Consider the following 21,531-nt stretch of genomic DNA (forward strand, 5'->3'; position numbering starts at 1 on the left):
GTGTGTAAAGGCGAAGGAATGTTTTCTAAACCCATGAGGGTTGTAAAAATTTTCACTAACTTATCAAAGTTATGTGACAGAAGAATGTGGCATTTTAGTAGAATGGATTTCTGTAAGAAGGAGTGTGATGTGGAGAGGAATAACGGTGGTCATGATAAAGATTTTATGTAGAAGTGTTCTTTTTTTTTTGCTAGATGAAAGTGTTACACAGAGTGCTGTGCAACCTAGACCAGATCTTAACCATTGAGTTAATAAAGGTGTTGATGGGACACGCAGGATCAAATTGGGACGTGTTGTTAGTAAGCCTTCCCACCTAAATGATTTTTTAATCTTGTAATGTTCTTCTGGGTGAATTTGAAAGTCATATATAGTAAGCAGGGCCGTCTTTTATGCTGGTGGCGCCCTGTGCGACAGTCTTTTTTGGCACCTTTCCCCCACCCCATGACCATCTTAACATTTTAATTGTTTCCTGAAGGCTGGACGCAAACGCAACTGATAGTAAGTACATAGTATGGTGATTATATGTTGTTTACTTTCATATTATTAGAGTATTATTAGTAGCCGGTTCGGGGCTGCGTTGCATTCTATATTCTGGGATGGGATGGAATGTTTTGAACATGACAGTTATTTGTTGATCTTAATCTTGGGGAGCAGCTGCATTTCTCTGGGGCTGCGATAAAGTCTTTAACTATTTACCTTGGAGCCTCATCCAGAGTACTTTAAATGGGCCGGTACTGAGTACCAGCACTTTTTTATTTTGAGAGGGAGAGTACCGGCACTTCTCAGAAACAAGCAGGTACTCCGGTAGAGAGTACCTGCACTTCTATTTTCCAATTCAAGCACTGCTCATCCACACATGCCAATTAGATCCGTCCGGTACGGGAACTCACAATGGTTGAAGCCAAATATGGCTTTTTTTTGGCCTTCTCCCACCTGAAATTGCCTCTGCTTCAATGGATGTCAATGGCAGATATACATTATCTAGGGCGACCGGACGACCCGGATTTCCCTGGTTTTTAGAGGACTGTCCCGGTGTCCCGAAGCTTCTCTTAATTTTAAACAAATGTCTCGGTTTTTGGGACAAAGGTTGGATCATTGAATAAATGTCCCGGTTTTTGGGACAAAGGTCAGATCATGTAGGGAAGCATAAGTAAAGTATGAAATACTTAAAGTAATTTATCTGTTACTGTCAGGCAACACAGTCCCCTGTCTGCTCCCAGCCGAGAGACGAGTGGGGAGAGGTGGTTGGGGGCGGGTTGGGGTGCGGGGTGGGAGGTCAAGCCATAGCTCATTTTATATATGTAGTCTTGTAAATGTGTATATGTGTGTGTATATATATATATATATATATATATAAAATAAACACACATATGTATAGGCACACATTCACAAAGCTACGCAAAAAAAACGGGACAGGCCGGATATAAAATCTGGTCACCTTTATATTCTACCGATTATTTTTTTTTAATTCCCCACTTTCCTCTTCTAAAATGTTGGCATGTGTGCTCATCTATACACCCCTCTACCTTTATTGTACCAATCTTAGTTTGCAAAGCGCTGGAATGCTAGTGTTCCATGTTCGTGCTATATAAAGCCATAAAAACCTAATGATAAATAAAATGATTTTGCACATGTTGGTACCATGGGCATGCAATTGTCTTGCCAATAAAGTTGAGTGAAGTGAGTCTGAACGTTGCCAGGTGACGCGCCGCCTCCTGGGAGCCTAACGCGGCGGCCATCTTGCAGCGGTGCGTCTACCGGCAAGTCAGGTGCAAACCACGTCACCCTCACGAGAAAACAACATTTTTTACGTACAAAATGCACCCTGTTCTGCTAAACGTCTTATTTAAAGTTTGGTGCCAAATGTGGACGCAGTTACTTTTTATACATTTTTTTAAAATATAAAAATTCCAAGTGTTACGCGTTCCAAAACTCGTCTCCAGCCTTTACATTTTGACGTGATATATACTTAAATGACATTTTGTATTCTCGTATAGTTACGCATTAAAATCTCACATCGAGGCTTGGAACACACGGGTGCCCTTTCGCCCCGTCTGCCAGACGTTACACCAAAACAAATGTTACTTCCGGGTGGGAGGAGGCCACGTCACCGGCGTCACGTCAGCGTGGAACATGGCGGCCTCTATCCGGGAGAAACAAACCGGTGAGTCCCGGTGGGGTGCAGGCTATACCGGCATGCAGTGCCCACCTGAGGCTGGGGTTGGGGCACACCTGTACAGGGCAGGGGCTGGGTGTGGGTACTGGGAGAGTGCAGGGAGGAGGCAGTGCCCACCTGAGGCTGGGATTGTGGCACTCCTGTAGAGGGCAGGGGGCTCTGTGTGGGTACTGAGGAAGTGCTGAGAGCAGGCAGTGATTAGACACACATATAGAGGGCAGGGAGGCTGTGTGTGGGTACTAGGGGAGTGCAGGGAGGAGGCAGTGCCCACCTGAGGAAATGATTGGGGCACACATGGAGAGGCCAGGGGTCTGTGTGTGGGTACTGGGGAAGGTCTGAGAGGAGGCAGAGATTGTTCACACCTGTAGAGGGGCATGGCCAGAGAGCCTGTGTGTAAGTACTAGAGGAGTGCAGGGAGGAGGCAGTGCCCACCTGAGGCAGTGATTGGGGCACACATATAGGGTGCAGGGCCTGGGAGGCTGTGGGCCAATGCTTGCTTACCACCTGGCTCTGCTGTCCCCTGGGGGACAAAGGGCGGTACACTGGAGATGCAGATGCTGCCTTCTCTCCCTAAACCATCCTGTCCTGAAGGCCACAGCAGGGCCTACAACCTCCTGGTGCACTCTGATGTCATGGGTGACCTGGACTCTGTATCCTTTCATCCTTTGGAGCCCCACTCTCATGGAGTTTCACTTGCCTTCTGTAACAAATACAATGTGTCTCGAATTTGCTTAAGTTGGAGCTATTGGCATTGTAAATTGCTACCTGCACTTTTCTTGCCACATAAACTGAAAATAAAATGTAAAACAGTTGACGTAAGTGAGCTGATTGAAAGTGCCTTGGCCAGCATGAGCTCAAAGGTGAGACACAAAAATTAAGTTTGCTCACAGACAAACATATCGGCAATTGTGTATTTATCCATGTAACAGGGTCAGTCTGCAAGGTGATAACACCACCTCCCCAATTTACCAATGATGATAAAGGATTTTTGAAAGGAAAGCCCACAAACAAGTGAAAGTAATGGGTGTGAGATGGGCGTGTTTAAAAGCCCACAATCCTTATAACAGGTCAAAGCACTTGTGCGCCCGACCTAAAAAGGGATGGAGCTTGTCTGTGTTCTTAAGCTTTACAATATTGGTGTTAGGAGGGACATTTAGCTGTCTCCCCTCCCCCACCGGTATTGCTGTTGCGTTCCTCTCACCCTAGAGGCTGTACTATGTCTTCACTACCCCACAATGTAACATCTATCGATCAAGAGCAGATACATCAGTTAGTTTCTTTTTCATACCACACAAACTGCGGGTGACATACAAGTGCCTTTGCTCTAACAAATGTGCACTACCTTCAAATGTTGCCAGTCCCCTGTTGTGACAGCTACTACAACACCTACTGTGATAAGAGTGTAGGGTTGCTTCCTCACATCCCCAAATCAGAATGCTGGGTCCCATTAGGGGTTTCTCTTGCACCCACTCCCCAGTTTAAAAAGTTGGTGGCAAGCTACAACACCTTCTCTGCGAGGGCAAACAGTGCGGTGATATCACGGGGGACTGCATTGACATCACCAGTCAGACAACCATTGCCACAGTATGCACATGGAATAAATACATATTACAGTTACTCTAGTATTCAATTTTTTCATATTCCAGACTCTTTTGAAGTTCATTGTATGCCCGGTCTCACTTTGTGATATGATAATGAATATTTACCTTCTACTCTACCATAGTTCTGACTGGTCTCACTGATTTTAGGATGACCCTACCAGAGAACAAAAGCTGTCCGGTTGTAAAAAAGCAGTTGTGAACTTAGTGGGATTACAGTCCACCAACACCTCACCATTAGTTGGTTTTCTTGTCATTCTCATTTGCTTGTTTCTTATTCGGTGGCTTGCTTTTTAATTCTTGTATTGAATCATAGTTTCTTTACCTCCCTTTTGGTTGGCCAACTTGTATCCTTTCACTGCTCACATTTAGGGAACTGCTTTTTTTCTTTTTCATGCAGAGTGGCGTCCTCTTCTCTCTCCCTTGTGCCCTTCAAATACCCTGTGTGCTTCCCACCACCCCTTCCAACCTGAATGTAAAAGGACAGCAATAGAGATGTCTTTCCTAGGGTGTCACTGAAGAGCGGACTTTAAAAGATTGTTTTTGTGTTTTATTTGTATAATCGGCATTCAACATATTGTAAGAAAGCACAAACGTTGGCACACAAAGGCTTTTATGACACTGGGAAGGGATGTCTGTTGTACTCACACTGCTGACATATGAATCAAAAGGTGTTCTTAGCTTGACACTTCTGTGGACTCCATAGAGTGCTACAAAGAACCAAATGGCTGAATCCCATAGGAAGTATATTAGACCTTTTCAAGTGTTTCCCTTTACATTCTGACACATTCTTAGTTTAAAATTCTTTTCTGATTTTTCTGAATGAAGAGTATTTGCAAAATAAACCTTGTCATTTATAATGATTGAAAATGTTGAATTCAATGCACAGTTTTTATAGACCATAAGATATGTTTACTTTTTTCAGTATTTTGAAATGTTTTTTTCTTGTACTTTTTTTTTTTAAACAATACTGTACCAAACATTGGCAAAGCTGACAGCTTGGCACTAGCATTATAAATGTGAAACTTGTAGACTATTCCAGTGTGTGTGCTTCTCTTAAATTAAAGACTTTCTTAGCCCTCCAGAATGTAGGAAAGTGTAATTAATTTTGTAATCATTTCCATAATGACGAATGTGACACTATTCTGAAGTCATGTTCTTGCAGATACTTTACTCCGAGGTTTGATTTGATTAGAACAGCCTCTCTTTCCAGCCTGTACACTAGTGCTTAATTTGTGACAGTGTTTTCCAGTGCTCGGCACCAACTACTATTTCTTAACACCGGCACTTTGATAGTGTATCAAATGGTCGCACTGTTTTATTTATTTATCTTTTATGAGCACATCAGCAGAGTACGCAACAATATGATATATATAAAAAATAATGCCAGCGCATCCAGGCCACCTCTAGAGCATTGGGTGACATAGAGTAGTCCAAGCTGTCACATTTGTAGAAGTGTGATGGGTAGTAAAAAACACTATCCCCAGTTTAAGGCAGTGTTTCTTAACCTGTGATCCGGGCACCTATGGGAGTCCACAAACCTTACTCAGGCTTCCAGACACCTCTGCTCTATTGGATTTACACCAGCACACATTCCACGCATACACAGAAGCAGAACAGGGGCTCAATACTTCTCACATCTGGCTCCTAAAGCTTTAAACAACTTCCCTCAACACATAAGAGCCAGCTCCTTCCTTCCTGAATTTCACAAGAAGCTGATGACCTGGTTGTTCAAGCAAGCCTTCTTGGTGGGCATCATTTTCAGCTGGCAAGATCCCTCCGCTTTTTGGGTGACGTGTTGGTGCCTCGGTTCAAGAAGAAAAAAGTGGTGTAGTTCCTCCTTTGCGTTGTTTGCGACCAGAGCCTGGAATGCTCTTCCTTTGGATCTCTGCGCCATGAAGGATGAAGCTGCCTTCAGACAGAATCTTAAAACTTGGCTGTTTTATTCTGCCTATCAGGAGTTAGCCTGTGCCTGGGTCGGGTTTCTAGTCTGCTTAGCGCCAGGACAGTCTCTGAGAAGCCGGGCACTCTACCAAACCTAAATAATAATAATCATGGACCTATTGCAAGCGCTTGCATACCTCTGCGTATGCTGAGTGTGCTGAAAAAATATACGTAACATAGTGTAACACTGGTACTGGCATTTGGCTGCAGGGGCGGTGGTTGGTGCAAGCTTCAGGGGCCTCATGAGAAATACCGAGGAACCTGGCACTTTTTTCACTCAGTCACTAAGCTTGTGTTTGCTTCAGTGAGGAATTCTGTAAGTGTAAAGCTTCTTTCCAGGGGCAGAACGCATTATTGTTTGTTCTGGTGCCTCTTATGTTCCCTCCATTACACTGTGAGGTGGTGCTTTGAGGCCTGTTTAATGTACCTAGAAAGCCTGTCTTGAGTGAGTCTTTTGAGGGTTTGGCTCTTTGGCTTTTCAGAAACTCGTATTAATGAGCACTTAGCTCGCTTTCTTTGATATGGCAGTAGTTTCTGCAGATGCAAATCTGCATAAATTGAGCATTTTCTGAAAATTGACATATTCACTGTGTCTCAGAGAGGGTTGTCGTTCTGCTTAGCCCTTATATTGATCATGCAGGCTCTCAGACCAAGAAGACTGGTTCATTGGAACTAAGAAGTTCAGCACTGAGAATGCGTCTGTCCACAACAAATCCCTGGCTTGTGGTAGCAGGGAGCGAGTAGTTTAAACACCTCTCCCCATTTAAAGTTTGTTGTCGAAGTACTCAATCTACTTTGTTTCAGTATGAAAATTAGTAAACTGCTTGCCACTGAAGTATGCATGAAGTTTTCTAACTTCAGTTAATGTTAAGACACTATGGACTGCTTTACATTCACAGCCGTAAATGTTCACTGAGTGTCCAAAGATGAGCATAAAGGGAAAGGACCAAGATTTGGCATGTGGTCGTTTCTATAAAATGATGGGTTTTAGGAACTTACCATGCTCTGCAGATTTGAAGTAGCAAACTGTTCAATGAAAGAAAAAAACAGCAGAGAATATGCTGCTACAAGTGCTCGCCTTTATAAACCTAGCACTTGCCCTCATATATCAGCAATAGCAAACTGTTCCTGCTTATGTGGATTTGTTGTGTGTGTGATAGGGCCTTGTTGTTCGGCAGGCAGACCCAGAGAAAGTCAGCACTTTGATGGCCTTTGAAACAAGATTCTACTACAGTTTTAAAGGCCATGGCTCCAGGGACTTTTCAGCTGCACCACCCACTTAACAAAAGTGCCTCCTTTACCGTTGTTGATTTTAATTCTTTGCCCATTTTCCCTTGTAATTACTAGGCGCTGATATCATCTCCTGCGTCATGGTATTTTTATTTGTAAAGAGAGGAGCCAGAGGCTGACGTTTCTCTAGTCACTGTTATTTCACATTAGTGAAAGTGCCCTTCGTGAAACATTTAATATGCTGTTCTGTCTGTAGGCACTTTTATAGTGCCGAAGGCATCTGTGTCGCCTAATTGACTTAGTTTGAAATACATTCTCCAGCACCTTACCATCCACCATGTCCTGATGATGTTCCAATAAATTACGCCTAAGTTTAAAGGATTCATGATTCAAATGTACTAATGACAATGATTGAAAATTCTGACAAATTGTGGTAGCCACTCGTGACATCCTTTATTGCAATGGTCTTTGGTATTTGCATAAAAGTATGTACACCCAGCTTTCATATTTTGTATACTTGTGTGATTATTGTGAGCAATAGTCACTTCATTTCCTGTTATTTTTTGTTTAAAACTAATTTTGGGGTCTCGCTTGAGACAACACGTGCTGTTGCTTGCAAGATATTTTGATAACCTAAAGGGGGCTTAGAGCCCTGCCTTTACCTACATAGTCACTTTTATTTTCTTGGTTCTCATTGGTCAGCGTGTACCGGTTTAACTTTGTCTTTGTGTGCTTTTTTTTTTCCCTGGAGCGTGGAACAAGTGCTCATTTCTTTCTTTGTTAGTATTCTTCCACTGCTCACGCTCGTTCGAAAGCTTGCAACAGATTACATTGTGAATGTACTTTGAGGATTAAGAGACACTGATAAATTATACAAGAGATAAGCCATGGGTACTCACAAACATTTTGCCACAAAGTTGGGCCCGTTGTGTGACTGAAAGCCGCGTTTATGGCAGAGAGACAGTTTGATGGGGGGTTGATTGTAGGGGCAGCGAATATGTTCATCTAGTGGTTAAATTCCCCAATGTGAAACCAGAAAACCTGGGCTTAGTCCTGGCTTCCTCACCTGATCAAATTGTGTGATCCTAAGCAATTGCTTTATTTCACTTTCCCTCCTTTTTCTTCATTTTCACATATAGGAAGACCTCGAAAGGCATGCCTTCAGGATGTGCGCTTTATAAATCCTTCTCCTGCATATGATTTAATAAACTATAATGTTCTTCATGTATAATAGCAACTCAGGTCACCCAAAGGGTGCACATATCAACCGACTTGCGTCTTCTGTCACTATTGGCATGGTTTTCAGGATGTGGGGTGCGGTGGGGATAATGAAAGTTTCTAAATACATGTTGGAAAACTTACTTTAAAAAAAGTACTTCTCAATGCAACCCACTGATATAATCTGATGTATCAAGGTGAAATGGTCCTGCTTATTTGAATTATGAAGAGACTTTATCATACTTCTACATGTTTGCTTCAAGATGTCTTTAAAAACTGAAGGTGTTCCTAAAGTTAAGCGGTGCAGGACAATTTTGTTTCTTTGTTTAACGTCAATTAATCTTTAATTAAATGCTTGACAGTTTATTCAATCTATTTATAATATTAGTGCTCAGTCTAGTAAACAGCATCCCAGTGCTGCTGTTGAGCAGAGGACCGCATGTGAAGGCCAGGAGTGCCGCACTTTGAGTATCACTGATATAAATGTAGAAGCTTCCAGGGAGTGTGCGTACATTTAAACATATTCAGCTATATTGACATGTGACTTGTGTGGCTTTTACAAGACAGGCTATTCACTGTTGGTAACCACATTCACTCACTGTGGGTCTGTTAAATATCAAGATAGTCCAGTTGGTTGTGTCAAACCAACACAACTGCGTAAAATGTCAATGTTGCCAAACCTACATCAGTTTTTCATCCATTTGCGTTTCATAGAACAAACCTTGTTTTGTTGTTTATATGTAATACCCACTTTAAAGTTTTGTAGCTAACTTTTCTTTGGTGGCGTAGGCTATCTAATTGGACAGAGTAATGAATTATATTTTCTTGAATTCTCACTGAGCACTAGTTCTGCCTCAGATTTCAAAGAGCCACACAGAGAAAAACACAATAAACCTAGTTCTCATTGCCTAATCTGGCTTCACCAACCATAAAAACTTTAGAACGTTCATTTGTTTCGATAAAGTCCTGTTAAGGGTATGTGGCTTCATTTCGTAGACTGCACCTCCAAGTCAAGGAACTGTATCCCCCTGACCTCTGAGGAGCAATCTTCTAAAGGCAGACCAGGTGTAATTAGTACAACAGAAAGGCACTATTGAACGCTGTCCATATTCTTTTGATACATCTTTATTTTAGTAAGGTGTATTTGCATGTTGAACTTCAAAAGTGAAAGTTTGAAGGATGTCCAGCCCCCTTGATTCATGTCAGCAGAGACTGAGAGCCTATAAGACTTTCCATGGCTGCAAAGCACCCACAGAAGCAAACCTACATAAACCACACCATGCTTTACAATGACAGGCCTCAACATTCCATACTATCCAATGACAGGCCATACAATACCATACTATCCCATCCTATTCTATATAATGACAGACCATACCATTCCATACAATGGCAGACTGTACCCTACCATACTACATAATGACAGGCCATACTATACTACATATTGATAGACCATGCTATATCATAGAATGACATACCATACTATACAATGACAGGCTATATCATGCCATACTATTCTATGACAGACAATATCATACCATAGCATACAGTGGCAGGGTATGCTATGCCATATCATACAATACCATACTATACAATGACAGGCCCTGCCATACCATACCATGACACGCCCTAACATGACAGGCCATGCCATACCATGACACGCCATAACATGACGGGCCATACCATGCCATACAATGACACCCCATACCATATAGTTGCAGGCCATAACATTCCATGCAAGGTTATATCAGTGACAGACCCTACCATACTATACAGTGACAGACCATTCAGTACCCGACAATGACGGGCCTTTACATACCGACCTCCAGGGTATTGCAGTGTTCATAGGTAAATTTTGCGGCACCAAAAGTGGAAATATTGCAGCATATGATTTTTTTTTTTTAACACTCTGTTGTTCCACATCAGGTTGTCCTGCCCCCCAAAAACACTGACTATCGAGCTAATCCACTCAAAACCTCTTAACCCAGCACTTCCCTACAGAAATGTAGCAGAAAGCACCAAAGCAGACATGCAAGCCTATGCGTCCTGAAGAGGCCAGTGAGAAAGTGATGTTTGAAACGTTAACACTATGGCAAACATCCTCATTGTCACCCTTGCCTTTCCCTTTTTCAATAACCTTGCACAGTTGAATTATGAATTAATGACTGACCTGATCCCAGTCCATTCACTGGTCAGTCTGCATGTAAGATCTACCATCCTTTCTGGCTACCTCTGCAACCCTTTGATTCAGTTCCCTCTGCCTCGTCCCCCAATATGAAATTCATCAAAGTTGTTTCAGAAGAAGTATTCTGTCGGGGGTATTCATGAGACTTTCTGTTGCAAAGTGTAGCACTTACTGCAAGACATTTCTGTTGGTTTGTTTGTTATGAAAGAGGTTTTCATTGGAGAGAACAACTAGGACTTCTACTGACCTTTGTGTGGCACTGGTATATGGTTCCTACTAAGATAATAGGACTGCGTATATGGACAACAGAACTTCAGAATGTGGGGACTGAGTCCGTCCACACCATCGGAGACTGTCGGCCTAATTCCTGGCTGGCTCGCAGTGCCTCATCTGAACCCCTAACCTGACACTCTGACTCGTAAGGCAGTTGTGGAAAAATATCTTACCCCTTTCGTTATATCACTCATGCGTGCCCAGGCAAAAACCAAGAGACATATGAGATACATTTTCAATACGTTTATTGAAACAATCATAGTTTTGCATTAAGAGAATTAGCTGCTATAATTAGGCAGATGAAACGAAGCAAAGTTATCAGTGTTATGGACATGGTGAAGAAAATGACCAATCCGACCATGGTAAATGATTTGTAGAGGTTCCTACTGAAGTCTGTACTGAGAGGATAGTGCGTGTACCCTCTTCCTTTGCCCAATCTAAGATGCTAGCCTTAGCCCCCATATCTGGAGAAATGAGTCAGGAATCAGCCTGTAGCATGAATAGCAAACCCTTCGGGAAGCTGTGAAGTTAGCGTGAGCAGAGCTGCATGTTGAACACAGCTTTCATCCCAGGATGGTCACGGCTGAAATGCTCCTCTGCCCTTTCCGGATTAGTGCATGGTATATATAGTAATAGAACACTATGTTAGAGGCACAGCTCTGATGCTATGATGTGTCTAGATGTTAGAAGTTTGTCTCTAAACCTCCAATATAAGCACCGCGATATCTTGTACTGTGTTCCTAGCCCTTTGAAGGAATGTATTAATTATATGCCTGGAAGGTCTAACTAAAAACAAGCAGCGTGTGCACTGTATTCCTAGGATATTATCATGCAACCAAAGTGTGCGAAATGTCACTTGCTAAAAAACGATGCAGCTAAAACATGTAAAATATGAAATATAAAATTAGGCTTAAATTGGGAACTAACACAGGCCCAAGAAGGCCTTTCTACACCACAGAGATGGAAATAAAGCCTTAGCTGCCATTAGTGCGGTGGCACCAGAGTCCAGAATGCTACGGACCCACTGCACCCTAAATATTGCTGATTTTCACAAGCCATTCAGAGACCTGGGCTCTACATGTCTTCACTCTCCTTTTATGTTTGCCACTGCCATAGTTCTTATGTATCTCTGTGCCCTTGATTTTGCCACCCTTTCCTAATGCAACTACTTCAAAAATCATATTTCCTTACTGCACACTTATCCATCCAGCTCCCTGCCTGCTCTCTACCCTACTCTCTCTCTCTGATGCATATGCCACACTACTCCCATTATGTCCCTCCCCCAGAAGGCCTCAAAGTGTTGGCTCCATCCAATTTGGTGAACCCAAATCAAGCATCCTAGTTGGAATCTTGTCCTCAAGGCTATTGGTATGGATTTTTCTCCTACCACATTAAAATATTTCCTTAAACTATGGGTAGGAGTAGTGCGAGAGGGGACAGGCCAATACTCTTCCAGTCCTCCCAGGAACAGATCCAAGGCTTTTTTTATGTCCAGTTACTGCCACATGTGGCAGCTGCAGCCTAAATTGTACAACAACGTTGTTGGGCAACAGTACATATTTCTGGGGAGCAGGTCATATTTTTGTCATAAAACTTTGAGTGAGAGTAAGAAATCGAAAGGCGGAAAAGGGAAAAAGAAGGAGGAGAAAGACAGGAGAACAGTGGCAAATTGTGAAAGCAAAGATAAAAAAGGTCCAAGAACAATGAAAAGAAATCACAACTGATGGAAAAAAGGGGGTGTGACTTTCAATCAACATTAGGCTGCCTTATTTTTTGGGAACCCCGCATTTGATGGCACAGGTGGTACCCTTATCCCTGGACTTCAACACATATTTTTATTAAATTAATTACTAAGCAGCTGTGATTGTCACAGAGGAGTGTCCTTTGTGCTTATTTGTATATTCATTGTTCTCCCCCTGTACTCTGGACCGCAGTTATGCAGACAGGGTGTGGATGAGACTAGGACAAAAATGCAATTATCAGTTCATAATTGTTATTGTGTGCATTTTTCTGCAGTGCTCGCGCTGTACCTACCATGTGCAGGCCTTGGGAGCTGCTTTGAATTATGAGTGTCCATCTAACCATGGAGCAGCATGTTTGTGGGGTGATCACCTCTTAACGAGGGCCTGCTGCCCTTGCTGTTACTCCTGAGACCGGTTTGGTGTGGATGGAGAGTGGTTCCACACAGGGAAGCCTTTCCACAGGGCAATGGTGCTCAGGAATAGGGAAGCGATAGGTACTTCATATGGATCAGGCTGGCTACTTCACCCCTTGCCTACCACCGATAATAAGTTTTGGGGAGGAAGGCAGAAGAGGAGTGCATGCAGATTCTAATGTCCAAGGACACTGGCTATCAAACACAAAGGTGACCATTACCTTGAGCATCAATTACATGTGAAGTCAAAGAATACAACCACTTGCCTGTTGAGGCACCCGTGTGAAAGCACACACAGGTGTACACATGCATGTCTGAGATATCACAACTGTAGGGGCCCTGGTTAGGGGAGATTGAACAGACTGTACCCAGGAAGAGCCAAAAGGCAGTCCCCCCACCGGGTTATAGGTAAAACGTCCCATGTCTATAAATATAGGTTATGCTGTCGCCAATCATAGTCTATTTGGAGGGGATTTTAGTTCCCCTCACAAAGAATACTTCATTTCGGTAATCCTTTTGACATCAGAGCCCAGCTTTCATGTCTTGTTACCAGTAAATGGGAGAACCAACGCTGGGCATGCGTGCTTGTCAGGATTACTGGGGGGAAATGCACAGTGCTACTCAAAACACACAAGATCAGGGCTCAGCGTTTTACCTAACCGGGGGACTTTCACTCCACGAACCTTATACAGACTACCAGCAAAGCTCAACAGCTGAGCACTGCATCCTCGGGGGGCCAAGAGTTGTGGCACATTTCTAGTCTGAGCACATTGCACATTTGCTGGAATTGTGCCTGACAGTTTGCCCAGCATCTTTAGCAGATATTCCCCTGACCGAACCACTCGCCATAAAGAATTTCTTGGGAGGGTGGGCCGGTGGATTTATGCAATGCTGCTGAAAGTGTTGCATAACTACTTCTGTGGCACATAAACTGTCAGACCAGTACGTTTCAGAGCAACACAATTTCGGAAAATTGTTTCATTAAATCAGCTTCAGTGAAAAAGTTGGATACTGCTATACCTTATATATTAATAGCAATTTCAATTATAACCTTTGGTTGAAAAACTGTTTTTTAAATGAAAATTCCTTGGTTCTTAAATGCCGTTTTTTAATTAATAATTTACACATTTTCTAAATATTTTTTTTAAATACCTTGAAACCTAACCCTACCTCAACCATCACCTTAGTCTCTGATCCTAGTTTAAATCCTAATCCTGACATTATTATATCTTTCCTCGAACCTTGTTCATTACATTATCAACCATATTAGTTACTCTGCCCCTCGCTGTGATGTTTAACTTTAGGCTAGCCTTACCGTAGCCCTTACTGTAATCTTTACCCTGACTCTAAACGGAACCGTAAAGCTATCCGCCACCTTACTATCTGAAGGTCCACGAAATACATTCTCTGATTTCGGTTTCCAACTAATTGGCATACTTGAAATATCAGTTAAAGAATTTCATTGAAATGTCCTTTCTCTAAAATCTCCTGGGATGAAATAACAGGATATTACACTATAATGTGCCACACTACCTGTAGATTTCAAAACTCAAAAAGGTGTTAGTTAAAATCAAAACACTGCAGGGGAAGACAAATGCAGTTTCTGTGATGCCACAGAAATAAGTTGCCTGTATTGAGCACTGAATCCGGGGATTAGTCTAAAAAGATATTTTCCCATGGCGCAGAACCTGCGTGAAGGCATTTTCTAGCTAAATAGGCGGTCTTAGGCACACTTGATTGGCCCAGTGCACGCCAATCTCATGATTCTGTGCCTGGAGTATAGTATTTTTTTCCATCAGTACAAGAGGACTCAAGCATTTTAAGCCCATCCAGCATGTGTCCAATTTAATATTTGGGGAACTGGAAAGTGGTACATTTCAGTAGCCCAGCTTTGAGTAATGGCTGCCACGATTCATAGGCATGGTTCCAAAGGAATAGTAGAAATGACCTCTCCTTACACTAGATGATTTGTAAAAGCAGTGTTTATAGACACCTTGGACGTGAAATTGAAGGGTTGGATGCTTTTCGATAGTTGCACTTCTTTTACCTTCTGACTCCTCCTCATCCCAGTGGCCAAAGAGCCGAAATCCGAGTCACAGAGAATAATAATTTCACCAGTGTTTGGTTGATGCTTGAAGAAAGTTTGTCACTGGATAACAGTCTGCAAACTTTCTGTGAGTACTTGTCTTGAGATAAGGGTGTTTGTCATGTTCAATTCTGGGCGGTGTCATCGGAGTGAAATGATTCAGTAAGTCTTTTAGTAGATCATGAACAAAGACGTTCGTTTTCCAAAACATGGACCAAGTATTTGGAACTTCATTGCAGTTCTTCCTATTATCTCACTGATCAATTCATACTTGGAGCAATGTAGGCACTACAATCAATTGATTTAAATAGCCTGAAAATGCCATGTTTCCCATAACCTCAGCCAGTGGTGCTTACTGCCCAAAAGAGCTGTTTGAGGAAGAAGATGAATTGAGGATTCCAGCCTCCATGACCAAGACCGTATGCCCACCTCAACTACTTTCTTATTAGATAATTTCCTTAAATACAATGTAGTCTGATGGATACTTCAGTGTACAGATCCCTCACACCTTGTGACACCCCCCTGGACGCCAGACTGGATATGGAAACTTGCAATGGCTCCTGCGCTCTGGCAGGTGGCACCATTGACCTTTGTTGTGACTCTGTCACGCCTCTAGACATGATATTTATTTGTATATAGAAGTCACTCCTGCATGCTGATGTCAGTTCTTAATTTAGCAACACAAAAGGATGATGGATGCAGTGCTGAAACTTTTCACTCACCCCCAGTCACAGACCAAGCCATATGCAAATCAATCTTGACCCTGTTCCCCATAGCAACAGTCAAGCCCGAACTGCCAGGCCAGGTCCTCCCGGGACCAGAAACAAGCACCCTGGGACCAGTTTTAGGGTATCGCCCTTCATCAGCCAGGCTAGCTTGAATCCAGTGGCACAGTGAGCACGGGACCCACGTCTGGGAATATCCTTCCCACTTAGGGCAACTTTAGCACCACAAAAGGATGATGGCCTGAGTGCTGAAACTTTTCAAACATTCACCCCCAGTCACATATGTGGGTTTAATTAATGGTTCTTTTGCTCACCATGCCACGCCAGTTTGTACTGAGCCATATGCAAATCAGTCTTGACCCTGTTCTCCATGGGAACAGTCCAGCCCGAACTGCCAGGCCTGGTCCTCCCTGGACCGGAAACGAGCATCCTCAAACCGGTTTCAAGTTATCACCCTTCAGTCAGGCTAGCTTGAATCCAGTGGCACAGGAGCCACGTTTAGGCATACCCTCCTCACTTAGGACAACCCAGGATGCTCGTACAAACCAGGAAGATGGTGGGAAGAATAGTTTGTACTATTTATATGGGCAAACTCCTCCAACCAGTGCTGTATGTACCACGAGAATTGACAGTGTACTGGCTACACCAAATAGGTAAACATATTCCTCACATTCATTAGCTGGAACTGACTAATAAGATCCATCTACCAATGGATGGAAAGAAAGGAGATAGGGATGTTCTTGGTCAGTTATGTTAATTGTTGAGGATTCATTAGGTGGGAGTTTGACAATCTCACTGCAAGGGTTACTAGGAGAGAAGCAGGTGGAAAGAAATTTCATAGGTTTAAGTGCGCCAACATATGAGCCCTCTAGCAAAGCCATATCGGGTCGTGGGTAGGCCACTTCCTGTATAATTCTCAAGTCTGTAGATAAATCCTGTGTCCAAGGACCTTACAAGTGCTTCAGCTTCTCTCAGAATACTGAATAAACAGAGGATGGGCGCCAAAAACAGGAATGGTAGGCTGTCTGTGTCCTTACTGATCTCAAATGTTTTTTATTGTGCACTGAGTATTATACTGAATGTATGCAACCTTTCTGACAGCAGGGCTAAAGCACTATTAGATTAGAGCTACTGTTTAGTTCAGGAATAGCCTCTTGTTGGTAGTGCAATGAGACAGGAAGAATGGAGCCGAAATGCAGGGAGCTCTTTGTTCCACATGGGTCTTCCCTAGTGGAACTGTGGAACGACATTGGTTCATTCCTTCTCACAATGTACTGCACTTAACGTTGCATTTTTTTTTTTTTGTAATATCTTTTTTAATAACAATTAACAATTCGCTGTTTACATCACTCTAGTACATTGTTGGGAGCATCATATTCTCATCGTACATAATATTGAAAAGGCTACAATATTTTATTTGTGTTCATGTGTAGCTTGTGTCATGGTTTAATGCTCACCCCTGTCTTTAACTAAACTTTATTATCCGCAGGTGTGTTGGTTCTAGTGTGGTTTCCCATGAGTGTCTTGTTCTTTGCCGCTTTGTGCTACCCATTCTTCTTGCATGCATATATAACAGCTTCAACTTAACACTAAACTATACACACACTTGATGGCTTTGGTGGGTGGTGTTAGTATTGAGCGGCGGGGGTGATTCCCTGAGGGAATTGTGTCTAGGGGGAAATGCCAAACTTTTCCATGAGTTTAACTACTGATCTCTACGTATACCTGTACACACCTCTGGGTTGATCCTTGTGGCCTGCAGCATGCTTACTGTGTTTTTTACTAGTTTTTTCTCATTAGTGGTATTGTTGAGGATATTCCCTGTCTACTTTCTATTTACGCTCAGATTTCTGCTTCTGCTGGTGTTGTGTTGGGAGCCACTGGTCTATCTCCTGCAGTAACCCAGTTAATCATTAGTTCTTCCCACCCTGGGGCAATGGGGGACTGCCTGATCCCCCTTGCCTCTTCTGACTTTAGAACCTGTAATTCCGCCCCAGCCCACCTCGTAACGTCGCTTTTCCATTCAGCCAGTGAGGGATGGTTTGAAGCCTTCCAACCCTTTGTGATTAATCTCCTGTAGAGGGCCAGGGCGAGATCCAAGAAACGACCCCCAATCTTCCCTTGTGACATATTCGTCTTTACACCCAATAGACAGACATCGGAGTGAATGGCAGTACTGTGCCGTATAATCCTGATATATGCTCTGTAACTGCCTTCCAGCCCACCTGTAGCACCTCACATTTCCACATCATATGGTCAAAGTCTGCCTCGTAGCTGCCACATCTGCGGCATGTCCTGGGGGTCCCCCCATATATACGGAACAGTCGGTGAGGGGTAAGATATGTTCTATGCAAGTAGTTATATTGGATATATTGTAGTTGGGTATTACGTGAGACCCTACGGGAATGAGCCAGAGCTCTGTTCCAGTCTGTCTCATTTAGCTCATCCCCGATTGTTTTCTCCCACCTCTCTCTTAGTGCACGCATGGGGTCCAATGCAGCTTCTATCTGGGCTCGGTATATTTTCGTAATCAGGTGAGACTCTTCCCCCGATGTTAGCAGCAGGTGTAATACTCCGTGAGCCCCGGGTTCAGCATTAATCGTGTCCCAATGGTCCTTCAGAGTGTGCACTAGCCTCCTATACATAAGATATTGACCCAGAGGGATCCCTTTTCCCACCAATTCGGTGAAGCTCTGTAGTTTACCTTCCCTATAGAGTTCCCCTACCGTCGTCACTCCCGCATCCGTCCATGTGACCAACTCTCATCCCCCTGGTCTGGTACTCTTCGGCTCCACCACCATGACCGTGAGCAGCAGCGCCGGGGAGTAGGGTGGGCCAATTCCTGTCCTACTCATACACCTTTTCCCGCACGCTGACGCAGTGCTAGTCATTAAATTGTCCCCGAGGGGGGAAAGCTTCTTCCCTATCATACGCGCTATTATTCGGTCTATGTCCAATGAGCCCTGGGAGTTAATTAGGTCCAGCTGCCCCCTGCCCACCATCCAGCCCGCCACCCACTGCAGCTGGGCTGCCAAATAATATGCCTCAAAGTCAGGAGCCCCCAAGCCCCCAGCTTGTGTCGGTCTACACATAGTCGACAGTGCTGAGCGCCTACGACCTACATCCCATATCAATTCCCGGAGCAGTGCGTTCAGTTCTCGAAACCATGCCGGGGGATCCATAGCGGTACGTTAGCAAAGAAGTATAGGAGACTGGGCAGCATCACCATTTTGGACAATGCCACCCTAGCTATTGTTGTCAGTTTTAGTGACCGCCAGAACCCAACTGAGGTGCGCAGTGACCGGAGTGCGCCACCCAAGTTGCCATCCCGGAGGTCGGCCAGCTCGTGGAATATCTGGATCCCCAGATATTTAAAAGTTTGCGGGCCCAATTCACATCACTGGGGAACGTTTCGGGGCACACGCTGTTTGGCATTATGGGGAATACGAATGTTTTGCCTCGATTAAGACGCAGTCCCGATAGTTCCCCGAAGTCCTCTAAGTTCTTTAACACCCACGGGAGGCCACTGGGTCCGTTTCTTAAGTACACCAAGATGTCGTCTGCATATAGGGAAATAATATGTTAGTTTGGGCCCCAGATAATTCCTTTGCCGACTCCGTCCTGTCGTACTTTGGCCGCTAGGGGTTCGATTGCCAGGGCAAATAGTAGCGGGGATAGGGAGCATCCCTGCCTAGTTCCTCGATATATCGGGTATGAATCAGATACTGTTTTGCCCGTCTTCACCCTAGCTAGCGGGGAGGCGTACAGCAGGTCCACCCATTTCACCCAATTTTCTCCCAGTCCCATGACTATCATCACAGCCCTGAGGTAGTCCCACCTGATCGAGTTGAAGGCCTTTTCGAAGTCTACTGCTAAGAGGGCCCCTGTGAGGGGTTTCTCTGCTGCTGGCATGTGTAAAATAGCAAAGATCTGCCTCAGGTTCAGCGATGTGCTGCGGCCAGGAACGAAACCATTTTGGTCCGCGTGCACTAGTGTGGTCATTCGGGGGAGTAATCTGTTAGCCATGATCTTACTAAGGATCTTAAAAGCGCTGTTCAGCATTGATAAAGGGCGGAAGTCGGTCAGTGGTGCCTCCCTGTTTTTTGTTTTGGGTAGCGGCACCACCAAGGCCTCCCGCATTGTGACTGGTAGCTCTCCTCGTCGCAAAGCCTCCGCGTATACCTCAGCCAGTTGGGGCACTACCAATGTCCTATATTTTTTGTAAAAGTTAATTGGGAGGCCATCGGTGCCAGGGGTCTTTCCGGGAGCTAATTGTAGTATGGCCTCGCTTATCTCCTCCGCTGTTACTGGACCCCCTAGCTCCTCTCTCACTTCTGCGTCTAAGGTCTGGAGGGTGATTCGCTGCAGGAAATCTCGAAAGGTCTCTACCCCTAGGTCTTGGGGTTTCCTATACAAGTGCATGTAATATCCCTTAAAAGCCTCATTGATTGGGCCTGGGCTACGCCTGTGAATTCCCTCTTTATCTCGCACACTTGTGATGGGTTCTCCCCCTCCGCCTGGGCGTACTAGCCAGGCTAGGAGCCTTCCCGATCTACCTTCCTCTGATTGCACTGATGTCAGGTATTTTTGTGTGCTATGGCACCTAAGCTGTACCTCTAACTGGGAGTGTTCTCTACGGGTACGTTTATATTCCTCGTTCTCTTGGGCTCCAGGATCCCGTCTCACTTCCCATTCATGTATTTTCTTCTCTAAGGAGATCAGTTCCTTTTCGAGTGTGCGTTTCACCCCCACCGACTGGCCTAGGCAGAAACCCCTCGTCACCACTTTAAGCGTTTCCCATTCTATGGCCCTAGATGCGGTAGATCTGTTATTAATCTTGGTGTGTTCTGTCAAGTGGGCCCGAAGGGCCTCTCTCTACGCTTGATCTTCCAGCGCCGCTGGGGACAGTCTCCATGTTGGTATTGGGGGTCTATCCCCTAAGATACTTAGTGTCACCAGTAAGGGGTTATGGTCTGATAGTGTGCGGCCCAGGTACTCTGCGTGGGTCACATAACGTGCCAGGCCCGTGCTACATGTTATTCTGTCACTTCTTGTGTGTAGCCGGTGGAGGCCTGAGTAATAGGAGTAGTCGCTGTCGCTTGGGTGTTGTTCCCGCCACACATCCACCAGCCCCCAGGAGTCCAACCATTCACAGAGCTTTTTGGCTATTCTAGTGGACGCTGCGCCCTGTAGCGGTGGGGTCGATCTGTCCATGTTAATGTCCAGTATTGCATTGAAGTCCCCCCCCATTAGCAATTCTCCTGCGCATTGGCGGGTAAGGTGGCTCGATAGTTTGGTCAGGAAGGGGACCTGGTCCTGATTGGGAGCATAAATGTAACTCATGACAACTGGAATACCATGTAGTCTTCCTTCTAACACCACAAACCTACCCTCTCGATCTATGTTGGATGAGTCTACTGTCAGTGGGACCCCGGACCTGACCCATATCAGTGCACCCCTCGCGTAGGCCGAGTACTCTGTGGCAAACACCTGTCCCCTCCATCTGCGCCTCAGTTTCTCAACCTCCCCAGCTATCAAGTGGGTCTCTTGCAGCATTGCCACCTGCACCCTTCTTCTCTTCAAGTAGGTGAGGACTCTGTGCCTTTTGGCAGGTGTGCTCATCCCCCTGACATTCCATGTTAAGAAATTATATTCTGCCATCTTAATACATTAATTTTATGATAGTGCCCACAGGTTACCACCCTATCCCCGCTCCTGTTCAAACATTTCCTACCATCGTGTATCGCCACTCACTTAGCCAAGCTAAATAATAACTGTAAAACCCAACTCCCCCTCCCCAGGGCGCCTACTAACCTGCAGGTAGCCCAGAAAACCACGCAACATTGCAACTTGTTCAAACATGTAGCTACAGTTTCCGCCAGGCTAGCGAGACCAGCGAGGTACTGGTTCGGAGGGCGGTCAAGTCCGGAGGGGCCGCACG

General features: G+C 44.5%; 1 protein-coding gene across 1 annotated transcript in view; it reads left to right on the forward strand.

Moving 5' to 3' along the window:
• Nucleotides 1-2,064: 2,064 nt before the first annotated feature.
• SCFD1 (sec1 family domain containing 1) overlaps nucleotides 2,065-21,531 on the forward strand; it is a 354,775-nt gene continuing 335,308 nt past the window's right edge. The window contains exon 1 of the mRNA XM_069209057.1: nucleotides 2,065-2,164. Coding sequence (XP_069065158.1) covers nucleotides 2,134-2,164 — 31 coding nt within the window. The 5' untranslated portion in view covers nucleotides 2,065-2,133. The remainder of the gene's footprint in view (nucleotides 2,165-21,531) is intronic.

The sequence above is a fragment of the Pleurodeles waltl genome, chromosome 9 (assembly GCF_031143425.1).
Source record: "Pleurodeles waltl isolate 20211129_DDA chromosome 9, aPleWal1.hap1.20221129, whole genome shotgun sequence".
NCBI lineage: Eukaryota > Metazoa > Chordata > Amphibia > Caudata > Salamandridae > Pleurodeles > Pleurodeles waltl.